At 38.1% G+C, this 13,537-nt stretch overlaps 1 protein-coding gene across 1 annotated transcript in view; it reads right to left on the reverse strand.

Annotated features, from left to right (window-relative positions):
• LOC139690900 (titin homolog) overlaps positions 1-13,537 on the reverse strand; it is a 370,135-nt gene that overhangs the window by 344,868 nt on the left and 11,730 nt on the right. Inside the window, exon 2 of the mRNA XM_071588519.1 lies at positions 10,217-10,385. Coding sequence (XP_071444620.1) covers positions 10,217-10,385 — 169 coding nt within the window. The remainder of the gene's footprint in view (positions 1-10,216; positions 10,386-13,537) is intronic.

The following is a 13,537-nucleotide window of genomic DNA, read 5'->3' on the forward strand; positions in this document are numbered from 1 at the left end:
TCCTGGGAAACCATAACCGGCACAAGGAAAGGAACCGGCCCCCCTACCCCCCTGATGTGTGAATTTCACACGCCGTCGGGCTTATTAGTGGGTGAACTCTACCATCACCAACCAAACCGACCATCGGGTTGATTACTGTGTTTATGGTTATATGGTTTATTATGTATACAATTTATAGGTGAGCCTATGGCATCCAAGACTTAATGGTGGTTGAAGACAAAGTATGGAAAACAAGTATTTAAAAACGGCAGGCTGAAAATTATATATGGAACACATTAAATTTCTATATGTGTCCAAAATTCAGTTTTCGAATCGGTTGTTTGAATTTTTAAGGAAACTCATGCCAGAGGTTTACCATCGAATGTTCTTTCGAGGAAAAATAATCTTCGGCTTTTAAGAATGGCATGTAAATACTCTTCGTCATGTATTTGCCGTAATTTATCCGTTTTATTCGTTAGGAGATATATTCACCTTGGTATATTGTGATCTTTTTTTCGTCAAAACTAAGTCTAATGATGACTGAATAACAAAATAAGCTAATGCCATTTCAATGAGAAATTCAGCCGTGGAATGTAATACAATTTAAAATTTTGTTAATTCCTACATTCTATCTCGTCTAAATTCTCTAATACTTGGTATACGCGTTGTATACTAATAATAAATTATCCGTAGGGTAGTTTTACTGAGGTCTTGCTGTACTAAATGTAGGCCAGTTGGACCATAATATCGATGAGTGAGCCATTTTGGGCCGGATGGTGGTGAGACCGAGCATCCGGATACCAGTTGGTATGCGTAACATCCCAGTAAAGGAAAGACCTAAGAAGAATGATTGTGGATATACTTGTAATACAAATATAGAGGCAATTAGATATTTGATAAAGTCCGCTGAACTACACTGAAAGCAATCCACAATGTGAATGGGGTGTGTACAAATATCCAAGAGTTAAAGTTGAAAGATAATGTAAGCGTTACCGTCCAAGGCAAGACATCGAGAAGGGAGATAAAATGAACGGTGGCGGTAAAATATGCAGCTATGCAACAGTGGACATGCGTTTATTTGGCTGGCTCATTCTTTAGTGAAACAAAATCTTTCGTTTAAATATATTAATACTTCCACCACCCAACGTGTATCCATGAGTATGAGGAAAAACAGGAGACTTCGGTTGGTGGTATTTTTAAACACAAAATTTGCCACAATGTTGAAACGTGACCTCACATTTAATTTTTAGAGGACTGCTCCAGCAATTATTCTCTATTTAAGCGTGGAAATGACATTACTGGATCTTTAGCATAAAAAAATTAAAATCAAATTTAGAAATCAAGTAGATTAAAACAACATTTTCGCGATTCTCTGTTATTTGAGTCGGAAGGAACTTCGAGTCACTAAGAAATGTCATTATGATTGCACTAAACGTAAAAAATATGACCCAAGACGTTCCATCTCTCGACCAACTACCACGAAATAGCCCTTAATAATAAAACTCAGGAGTTAAACCAATAGTATGTATAAACAATTTCAAAATTTTGGAGTTCAGCATATTAATTCCTCGTATTCGTTAAATAGTTAATAACTTAGTAGTCTATAGCGACACACTATGTGCCCCGACCAAGTGTGTTAAGTGTTGGAGTAATGACAATAGAGTGCCATTTCCAATTCGACAGGCACCTTTTGGATAACTCCACCTTTACCCAAACAGTGATTTATTCGGTTTCCAGATATTTCTGGGAAAACCCATAATATGAGGCTCAAAGGTGGTATGCATAAATTTCATACACCAAATTTTATGTGACGTGAGCACTACCCTCAACAACAAAATCTATTTGTCATACCACTCTACTTTGTTAGCCACGCCATATTCCGTTTTAGAATAGTATCTGTACGTGTTTAAAATCCATGTCCCAACATACACCGCATAAAATGAAGTGCATGGGTTTGCATAGACCTCAATAAAGAAATATCACATCCATGGTCGTCGTCACCTTCTGGCAACTAGTAACCGTATTTTGGCGAGAACCGCTACCATTAATTTTTACGGAAGATGAATTTTTTTTCTGGGGGCTACCTCCTTTGCACACCTGTTGATATGAGACACATTTTTGGACCAATCGGCTACTTTCCAAAAATAAAATTCCTTTGGGAGACGACTGATGATGTCATTTATCTGAGAATACGACTAGCACCTCAACTCGTGAAGTCCAATTCCTCCCCTCTCCGGATAAAATGTTGTCTGGTGCCATAAATGAAACTATGAGGGATGTTAGTAATGATAGTTCAGCTTATTAATGTTCTTTCGAACTCTGAACTACCCATGGCTTAATCTAATCGGTTTAAAATAATTCTTTAAATATCATAATTTTTTACGACCTACATATGTTTACTTCTCTCACATCATTTCAATCCATCCAGAAACACCTTTCGCGTTTTAACATAAATAAATAATGGAAATTTCAATTTCCTAGTTGTTACGTATTAAGGCTGCCTTGTCATGGTTTAAATATCTAATATGACTAACCCACTAACTTTGCCATACTTCCGGTACTCCCATTTTTAAAACTAATACTTAGAAATAGCCTACAGATATCATGTCAAAAATACCTCTTTCATAGTTACCTTGTGAGAAAAGTACATATTTAGCTGCTACTGCGACAATAACGTAAACCATATTTGTTGAATTCCAAGTGAAGACATTTGTTTGTCTACGAAGGTTTATTTGAAATAAAATGTGTGGGGAATTACGTCATCTACAGAGCTTTTTTACTAAACCATCAGTCAATTTGAGACCAAAAGGTATATTTGATTATAGGGAAAAAAATAAAAAATATTTACAAAATAATTAACTTTTGGGAAAATATGCTAGACATAAAAATTATTTCCATAACTTTTTATATATCATGCCTACAAACCTTTTTTTTTAACTGAAAACACCATTCAAACAGCTAAGGTAATCGAAGCAAATATCGTAACTGGTTCGTCGAATTTGGACAACATCTGAGAAACTTATTCACTTTAAATGAAAATTCTAGCTACCGAATATAATTTGGTTAATAGTAATGAGAGCAAAATCTGCATTGTTCAAATCTATCAATTCATAAATGCACGTAAAAATAAGCATCACTACTCATAATTGTTTCCCTTCCTCTATTACCTTTACCGCTATCGAAATGTTTAAGTATTTTTCAGTACTGGAAGACACCTAATTATGTCCGTACCCAGTGAAAGAAAAAAACTTCGGGTATGGTTACTAAATCACTGAAGGTTATATCACATAATTTAACATAAATAAACAATACTGAGATGGACTTCATATCGGTGCAGTAGGGACGCTTCGAACCGACGACCATTAGGTATCCAGACCGGTTTTCCACCGACCTGATCACTGTAATCAACAAAACCCCTTCAAATTCTAGTTTCTATAACGTTATATTAGGTATCGTAAACCTTCATATGTCTGTTATGCGATGCAATATCGTGTAACTTGAAAGTCGAAAAGAGTAAAATAGCCCGTAACCTTACTCCGTTGGAATAATAACAATTACCACTTGATCAACTTTCAAGATTTACGCGATAAAGCATGTTGAAATAGGTGGAATTATCCTTAAGAGCTATTAAAAGTGGAAGATGATAAGAGAAAATTAAGGTAGGCGTGAAGACCATTGATTAAAAATACCAGACCTACAAACAGATTAATACACACGTTGCAAAATACTGGCCATATTCCAGAACCAGAGCAGCTCAGGCAAGTGTTAATTCCTGGGCGAAGACGATAATGCAATAGAAAGATAATAATGTAGGAGTGTTACATTCTCAAAGACTGGGTATAGTGAATAGTGTCCCTCGGGTAAATCCCTGCCAAATATATCGATGAGCGAGGAATCTTAGTGCGTCACAGAATTGACGCCATCGCTTGAATGGACGAAAAAGATTGATCTCGGCACATTTTAACTCCGATGCTGATAAAAATAAATACACACCAATGTAGCCATTGGTTATCAATCAGTTCACTGAAATCCTTCCAAGTCGCCAACGCCCGAAACTCACGGAAGTTATTAGAACAAATGTCTTTCCTCGAATATTCAGTCGTTCACTTTGTACAATCAATTTCTTTACTTCTCCTTCCCCTCTCTTCGTTCTTCTCCTTTCGAATCCTTTGTGGTCGAAATTATAGACTCACATAATTCAATACCTTTAACAGGTATTCATGTCACGCAACTGAAAACCAGGCTTGCTTGCTTACTAGGATTTGACACGATCATTGCTGACAGTTACCACAGAAACTTCCGTTTGTTTAACTGAAATTCGACTTAACCCTATATAAATATTAATATTCTTGTAAATGGTATACAAATCTTCGAGAAAATAGTCCTTCCTTTAAATTAACTCAAGTTGGAGTTTTAACAATCGAAGATTAAATACTTTATTACGAAAGTTATGTTCTGCTATTATTCCATGTACCTGCACTGTTTATTAATTTTAAGTATTGTGTACTTTTATATGCAATGTGTATTTGTAATGAATCCGTGTAACTTTAAATATTTTGTTACATATGGTTCATAGCTACTTTTTCAACGCAAAACAGCTATTATTACAATTTAAACATTTACTGAAGAAATTCAACTAGAGCTCATAAATAAAATCGCGCCTGCGATTCCGAAAGGGTCATCTATCTCAACGCATAAGTACTAAACTAGTAAAGTATTTAACATTCCGGTATTTTAAAAAATCCAGAAAAATTTTCCTGACGCCTTTTTTACCTGCATTCCTGTCGCCTTACCCACACCTGCCGTGCAAAAGAACCGATGACTGAAAGGCGGGCTTCTAAAATTATCGCAGTCGGGTTTTTGCCATGAGGCCGAACAAAAGGTGGATGGAAGGAGTAAGTCTGGCTCTGACGATATCAACCAGCTAAGGGATAATATACTAGGCAGTCATTAATACTCTTCAAATTTGAAAATGACATGGCATTTAACTTTTCCATTCAAAACCAAGTTGTCATGAAGCAATAAGAAATTAACGAAGCTTTTGCCTCAAGCTTTTCAGAGTTTCTATAAAAAAACTCGAGGTGATTCAAGAAGATTTAAATATAAACAAGACAAGCATGATTTCGGTTGAGATAACAATGAACGATATGTGGCTATGAATATATCTCATCCTAAATGTAACTAAGACACAGCTACACTACATTTGTCTATTTGATTATTGTAAAGAGTAAATGAAACAAATCACTCAGCATTATTCCATTTTACCTGATATTCCGAATCATTTCTTCTATTGAATTAACGATTTTATTACATAATAAGATATTACTCTTTATTCCAATCATAACAAATAACATACCAAATACGATCTAACTTTTGCAAATGCTAATCCCAGTAGGCGAAATTGGGGAAAGGAATAAAAAACCTAACCAAATATACTTCCTAATTATGCCTCTACTATCTCTTCATCAAAGGCATTGCCTCTGTTATCCCTACTGCTTTGCTGTAAATCGTAAGTAATAATAATTCACGAATAACTTAAATGATTCACTAACCTATGAAAAATTCCTAATCGAAAGTGCAATTACAAATTTCATTCTTTTGGCACCTATAAGATAAAATCAACAAATTGAGTAAAAATGAGGACGAAACTTGAGTTTTGTCAATCAAGAACATATCGTGACAGCTATGATCATCCGCTTTCGATTTACATAAAATATAAAGTAGTAGTACAATAAATACAGTTGTTTGCTTGTTTAACCATTATACCTCTTTTTCAGATGCTAAATGCTTCTACTACTTTGCTTGGTTAGTAACTTAAGCAATATGGCCAAAGATTTAAACATCACAATCATATCATACACAGCAACGCCTCCTACCGTGCACCTAAGGTCAAATGCACGCAACAGAATGAAACATGTTTTGTTTCATAATTGATTTGGGAAAACTGTCTATATTTCACTCAATTTTTCGTTTCAATCTGTTTCCAATAAATTATATTACGATAGGAAATGTAAACAACAAATCGTTGCCGTAGAGAGCGAGCTTGTCACGAACATAAATCCGTGTTGCAGGGGAAATGAATGACGCTCTTGAAAGGGATTCACTGATGAAAGGGAGGGCAAAAAATCACTCGGCAATGAAATGGATGACCCTTCATCCCTTTAATCGACCAATAAGATATTAGCACTTCGGAACACCAGCGAAATAGTGATAGCGGCAGAGAGAGGCGGTAGCCTATGTGAAGTTCTCTTGGTGTTTCCCTATCGTATATGCCACCGAATGAACTCTGGAGTTTAGTCGATTGCGAATGTTCAGGGGAAACAACTACCGTTGATTACCGTTTACACAGAAACTCTCATTTACTCATTAATTCCAAATCCTTCAGTTGAACTCACCCTTTGCCCGCTGCACTTTTTCCCGACTGACACTTGCAGCACTGACTTCCCATCACTCTAATTTCACAACGTCTTCATCAAGCACGACGCTCCACAACTCCTTCACAAAAAATACACTAGAAGTAAAATATCACGTCCTCTTCGAAAGTTCTCCACCCGCACTCAAATCCGAAAGTCTTTTTTGACGACGGCCGACGTTTAAACCTTCCTCTTCTTCTGATAATGACACACACACAAACTTCTTCGGGCTTTGGTGCACGGCAGCATCCTCACCCCCTTTGGCGTCCCCCTCTTCCCCTTTATTCCCTTTCTCTTCGACCCCTCTTCTCCCCCAATGACGGACCACCACCTCTCCTCCCCTACCGGCCCTACTTCCTGCGCTCCTTCGCGATCACGTCTGCTCTCAAACTCTCTCCCCTCGCCCCGCTCCCCCAAACTCCCTCCTGCTTCTTCCCTCAGCCCTCAACGTCCGATCTGGTGAGTATTTTCGTCAGGAGACCCCTTCCTTCCTTGCACTCCCCATCCCACGTCCAGGCAGAGCGTCCCTAGCTCCCTCCCCTCTGCTCTCCTTCCCTCCTCTTCCTTTCGCCCTCCTTTCTCTACCTCTCTTCCCCGCCCTTCCTCCTCAATTCTACCGCCGTCTGTGCCCTTCTTCCCTCATTCTAAAATTCCAAAGTCCACCTTATTGCTGGCGGAAATGTCAGGTTTGGTGACAGCCCGTTAAACGGGTAGCTTGGTCAGCACAACAAATTCATACGAGGGTGCCAATGTCGCAAGGTGCATATCTGCACAAGGAGGTGGCCTACTCTCTGTACCTGGCAAGCTTTTCGAGACGATTTCCAGGTTCGAGGGGGGTTGGGTAACCGCGATTCGAACGTCAATGATGCAAGTTGAGGAGGGGGGGGGCGGAGTGAGAGAGAGATTTAGCCCACAACGGCGGAAACTCGGAAATGAGTGAACAATGAAACGCGGGAACCAAAATTTTTCTTTCAAACAGAATTTGGGGAAAATCGGCGCGCATGCGCGATGGAGGAACATCGAAACTCACGCCTGCGCAGTCAAAGTCGAATAAAACCTTTGCCAGCTCCGCCCACATAAAATGGTAGACATAGAATTACTTGACGTCATCATTTAGGTGACAGCAAAAGATGTGATGTATTCAACGCTCAAAGTGAAAGGGGTATTTTGGGGAGGAAGAAGTAAACACGACCGGCAGGAAATAGGACCCCGCTGAAAGGGGAATGTAAAAATATTTTTTAAGAAGGCGCGAAACTCAACCCTGTCACAAGTTCAAGGTGAGAGGGGACAATGCACGCATGAAGCCATAAAAAACAAGCACTGATGGATATCGCTGACGTGGGACAGAAAGTTTTAGGTGTCATTTTTGATACCGAATTTAAAGTAATACAATGCGGCCAATTCAGGTTTATCTAGGTAGCGCTATGTAGTCTGTTTTGTGTGACTAGATGCCAGTGTTTCGAAGCATTACGTAACTTAAATGTTACTATGAATGAAATCTTTACTATGATCTCCAATCAACTCACCAAATCTTCTTTCTCAAATCTGTCGCCGTTCAAGTTAGTATAAAGGCTAATATGTACGTGGTCTTACCGAAACGTCTCGGAGTTGAATCGAGTTTGAACTTTGCCGTGCACAGCATACAGCGTAATTTCTTATGAACAAGTGGCATGGAATCAACTTCATTTAGCCTACAAAAGTCGATAACTCCTAAAATGTAGTGAATGACTTAGGCTGAGTAAAATCAAATAAACACCTTTCAGAATGGAAACTAATGCTCCTTTTTGACCAATTCAATCCTATTTTCAAAAGGAAATGCGTGCATCTTAATTATCCTCAAGAAAAATGTCGGTGCTTTTGTACAGAGATTTTGGCATGCAGCAAGAGACAGCAGTATAAATTCTTAATACTAATTCAAGTATTAATAATTAAAGTCTAAATTATGAGTTATGGTCCTTGTGATGTGGAGGTAAATGGTTAATTCAGTAGTCAAACGTGCACCGGCTTAACTTAAGATCATAGATTTGAGGCCTTACTTGATATAGTAGTTTCTGTAAGGATACAATTAGTTACCCATTTTGGTTTATAACTTTAACAGCTACTAAATGGAATTCATTGCAAAGTCTTAACTCCAAGTTTTCGTGTTCCCATGGTAGTTTCAAGGAGAAACGTTAAGTTAAAAACAGTTTTAAATACTTGTATAATTGTTTCTCATATGATTTATATTTATGTGGTGAATAAATTGCATTTGTTACAAGCTCGTCACCCCAATATTTCGGAAATTTGTACGAAGGTATCCAAAATACTTCCTTACTAACTAAAATATAAGTATATATGAATAAACAATCCTTTCATGAATGAAATCAGTTGAGGGGCATTCAAAAATCCTCTTCAAACAACGAAGTAAAGCAAGATAGTCTCCAAAATTACAAAAGTGGTTCTTTGAAACCAGCAATATGAGCTACAATGTATGAAAATATCACAACTGCTGATGCACGGTGGCATTCTTCGGCATTACAATAAAAATAATTGAAAAGCAGATAATGGGAAAATCTTATTTACATAGAATGCACAAACAGTCAACTTAGGCTAACTAAACTCGAATTAGTTCATCGTGGCATCCAATCCACTGACCAATACTGTCCCTTCAAGAAGATATGAGTTATTAAGTATGAAATTAGAGCATCAATTACGTAATATGTAAAAAAACTCATACATAAAAGCCTATACAGAGACGCAATACAGAATGCAATAGATAAGTTTAATTTAAAATGGGGTGCACCGTTTAGTTACGTTAACGATGAACTAGAAGTATAATCACGATTCCATAAATATTCATTTGCGTGATAATTTAAAGCAAAGGAAATAAATTTAAAGTTAAGGAGCCTTATAGATTTTCTGAATATTAAGATATATTAATTGGTAAAAGTGTATAATTCACCAAGTATCACTAAACTAGTAGGATAGGGATGCGGGAAATAAACGCCATGTTAAACATTTCAGCAAACGGTAAAGTCGTGAATTAATCACCCTGGTGAACACCACCAGATCAATCCAACCTCCCAAGAATAGGTTTATAAACTCTAGAGGCGTAGAATGCATCAACTGCCGTGAGCACGTCTACGCGCATGATTTTGTGGGAAGAGAAAATAGGAGCGAAGGGGTTTGAGAGAACATGAGGGAGAGGAGGAGAGAAGGCGAGGCCGAGGAGGAGATAGATCCAAAATTATTTCCGTTGAAGCCCCTAGAACTTGCTGACACCACTGCTACTCCCTTTCGTAAACGTCATTGCTCCTCCGTTCCCATTCTTCCATTCCCTCCTCATTGTCTTTCTGCATCTGCCCCCGTCACTTGGCCTGGCACCTAGACGCTGTTTTCCCATTCCCGGCCCCTCACTCACCAACTCAGAAGATATACTACGCTATTTTTGTTTAACGCAAAATAATGGAAAAGACCAAGCGTCTCATGATTCCTGCAAGTTGGTACATTATTCCCTCACGTAAAATTTACGTTATCAGACAAACGGCCACAGAATGAATACAAACGTAGTGCCCGATTTTTTCATTATAAAAGAGTTCCTTTTTTTTCAAATAATGTAACAGTCAATTCTCTGTAAACCCATACGCTGAGCAGCCTTTTTATAACGATTCGCTTTTTTAAACATTTCTCCATTGGCTTATACCTGGATTTTCCCTCCTTTTTCAAAGTGAAACGAGAGGAATACGAAAAGGTGCGGATTGATAATTCCATTGTGTCGATGACGTGTATGATGTGTACAGATATGCTCTACCAAGAGACGCCAAACAAAAACGGACAGTACTTACCATGTATAAGACGAAGGAGTGGAAGTTCCAGGAACTAATGTGACACTAAGTGTTGCGTCCTCACCGCGACGAACTGTAACATTTCGGACCGTTGGCAGAAGGATACAGGGTGCAATTGATTTTCCAGTGGCTGCGCCGCAAGATTCCTCGGATTCACCAGTAGATGTTGCTGTGAAATTAATAAATCAAGAAAACGTCTGTGTACAATGTTTTTCAAGTTACTTTCGTTATAAGAAATGTGGAACAAATAAGCATTACCCTTTATGAATCTTCCAGCTATTTTGGTTCCCAAGCAAATTCAACGTCTTAAATTATCCCTAAATCGTAAACTACATAGAAAATTTGTTTTTACAAAATTTAACCGATTAATAGCAACAAAATACGTACAAATTAAAGGAATTCATATAGCGACAAATCCATAGTGTAATCCTTAATCCAGAAAAATTATTAGCTTGGACATATTTTTCTTCGTCTTATTTATTCTAAGTCACAAACTACTTTCAATACGTAGAATGGATTAATTATTTCAATTGAACAAGGAGCTTTAATCAAATGAGCGAATCTTTTACTTTCCCTTTCATTTGGCTTAATAAGAGGAATCGCTTATGTTTGCTGTCACCCTTCATTAGAGTAAATAAAGGCATCATAATCACCATCTTCTTTCAAAAATTAGTTTATAAGCTTGTTCCAAAATCAACACCTTTTGCTGAACTAAGGATATCCATTTACGCTGTCTGCACTACTTTCCTGATTCTTTTGGTGTATCTAGAAATTAGAACACTTACGAGAGGCCGTTAAAATCTTACAAAACTTAATCTGTGTTTCTCTCTTTGTATTTGTTTGTCGTCAATATTGCTCCACAAAAACTTAAGAACGATATAACTTATCAGCAAGACCTTTTCCTTTGTCAAATTCTGTCATTTCATGAATACTGAAAATTTGATACTTGTTCTACATTGTGAACATTATTTGTTAGGCTATGAATATGATTGGAAATCGTATGCTTGTCCTTAACTATAACTATGTTTATCCTCACTGGTTTGCAACCTAAAACTGTCATTTTTTACGATTAGAAAAGTAGTAGTAGTAGTTTTGAGGGGAGGCGACCGACAGCTAAGGTCATTTGCGCCATAGGGGATGGACAGGAAAGGATGAAGGGTGGAGAGAAACCCGGCGTCGGCATTAGCCTACTCTTTACGAAAGGCGCCAAGGGGTCCACAGTTTAACGTCCCATCCGACGGACGGCGTACTCATTCAAAGTGCCCTCCACAAAGCACCTCAAGTAGGGATCGAGATACCTCTGAAAAATATTCAACACCGCCGGGATTTGAACCCGCGCCCTCAGGGTGGGAAGCCAGTACGTTAGCCCCCGCACCATCTCGATCCCCGATTAGAAAAGTTGAGGTGCTTATGGCTTCATAAGACAAATCTTTGCATTTGCCCTTAAGTACCTTTTAATGATAACTTGGTTATCAGCAAAAAGTAGAATATGGAACTTTGTTTCTAATGTAATTTATATTCCAAAATTAAAAGTGGGTATCCAATTTCTCAATAAATCCTCTAAATACTACCTTGATCAAAAAGTTCCCGGAATAACCACCGTGTGGCGCTCCCATCGTTCCGATTTGAGTTCTGTTTTTTTTTGTTAAATTGGTACATCTGTTGTTGATATTCCCTTTAAATCTTAGTGTCATAACTTGACATTTGCAAAAGTTACGTAGCCAAGAGTACATCTATCTCTGTGTGTGTTGGCGATTTTTTACAATTTCAGAAATGGATTTAAATTTGCAACAACGAACTTGCATTAAATTTTGCGTAAAAAACGGATTTAGTGGCGCACGGACGTTGGAAATGTTGGAAAAGTGTTTCGGCAACGATTCTCTAAAAAAAACGGTCGTTTACCAGTGGCACGAGCGGTTCAGAAGTGGTCGTGAGTCAATCGAAGATGATGAACGCAGTGGCAGACCATCGACATCGAAAGTCGGTGAAAAAATTGATAAAGTAAAAGAAATGTTGGTCAATAACCGCAAATTAACCATCAGAGAAATAGCGGAGGACTTGAACATTGCCTATGGATCCGCCCAAGACATTGTGGTTAATGATTTGGGTTTCCGTCGTGTAGCAGCAAAAGACCTCAATTTCATGCAAAAAAGAGACCGTGTTGACGTCGCAAAAGACATGATTTGCGAGGCTGAATCCGATCCCACATTCATCAAAAGGATCATTACTGGAGACGAGACGTGGGTTTATGAGTTCGACACGCAATCCAGACATCAGGCAAGTGAATGGCGTTCACCAAATGAGCCGAGACCAAAAAAACCACGTCGTTTTCAGTCAAAAAAGAAGGCAATGCTGACGGTTTTCATGGATTACAACGGTGTAGTGCATCATGAATTTTTGCCAGAAGGCCAGACAGTAAACAAAGAGTATTATTTGGGCGTTATGAGACGTTTGCGTGAAGCAATTCGCCGAAAGAAACCAGAAATGTGGGCAGAAAACTCGTGGATTTTGCACCATGATAACGCACCGTCGCACAGTGCTATCATTATTCGTAATTTTTTGACGAAAAATGCAACAAATACCATCCAACAGCCACCGAATTCACCTGATTTGGCTCCCTGTGACTTCTTTCTGTTCAATCGAGTTAAAAAACCATTACGGGGAACGCGTTTTAGCAGCCGAGAGGAAGTAATGGAAAAATCGCAGGAAGCACTGATGGACATACCGAAAACCGAATATAAAAAATGTTTCGAGGATTGGATCAAGCGCTGGCATAAGTGTGTTGCAGTCGATGGGGATTACTTTGAAGGGGACAATATAGATTTAGATGAATAAACTTGTATTTTTAATTTTCTGAATAAATTCCGGGAAATTTTTGATCAAGGTAGTATATTGTAAATAGTGTTGTAGTTTAGCTTGCATCAAGATCGCAATCCCTGATTCGTGTGATTTTTATGTGTTATGATTCCATTATAATACTTGTCTTGCTTTATGGACTTTTTATGAATAATTAAAAATGCTAGTGGTATATTTTATTTTCTATTATATGCCATAATTTTTGTCGGTTAATTCTATCTAAAACATAGGGTTGAGCCAGGCGAGTTTCTGCACAAGTTAAATTCCCATCGCGCCTCCGCTAATGAGGTGCTTCTTTTATTTTTCGGCCCTCTGTAGGGTCTGGGTTTCGTTCTAGGCAAATAACCTGGACACTCAAGTTTTGTAATTTTTCGAGCAACAGGTTTTCCTGAGAAACCACAGATGGCAGAGGAAAAGAAAATACCCCATAACCTGTTGTGAATTTCACGTACAATTGGGTTTAGT

The sequence above is a fragment of the Hetaerina americana genome, unplaced genomic scaffold (genome assembly GCF_022747635.1).
Source record: "Hetaerina americana unplaced genomic scaffold, ioHetAmer1.1.p SCAF_3, whole genome shotgun sequence".
NCBI lineage: Eukaryota > Metazoa > Arthropoda > Insecta > Odonata > Calopterygidae > Hetaerina > Hetaerina americana.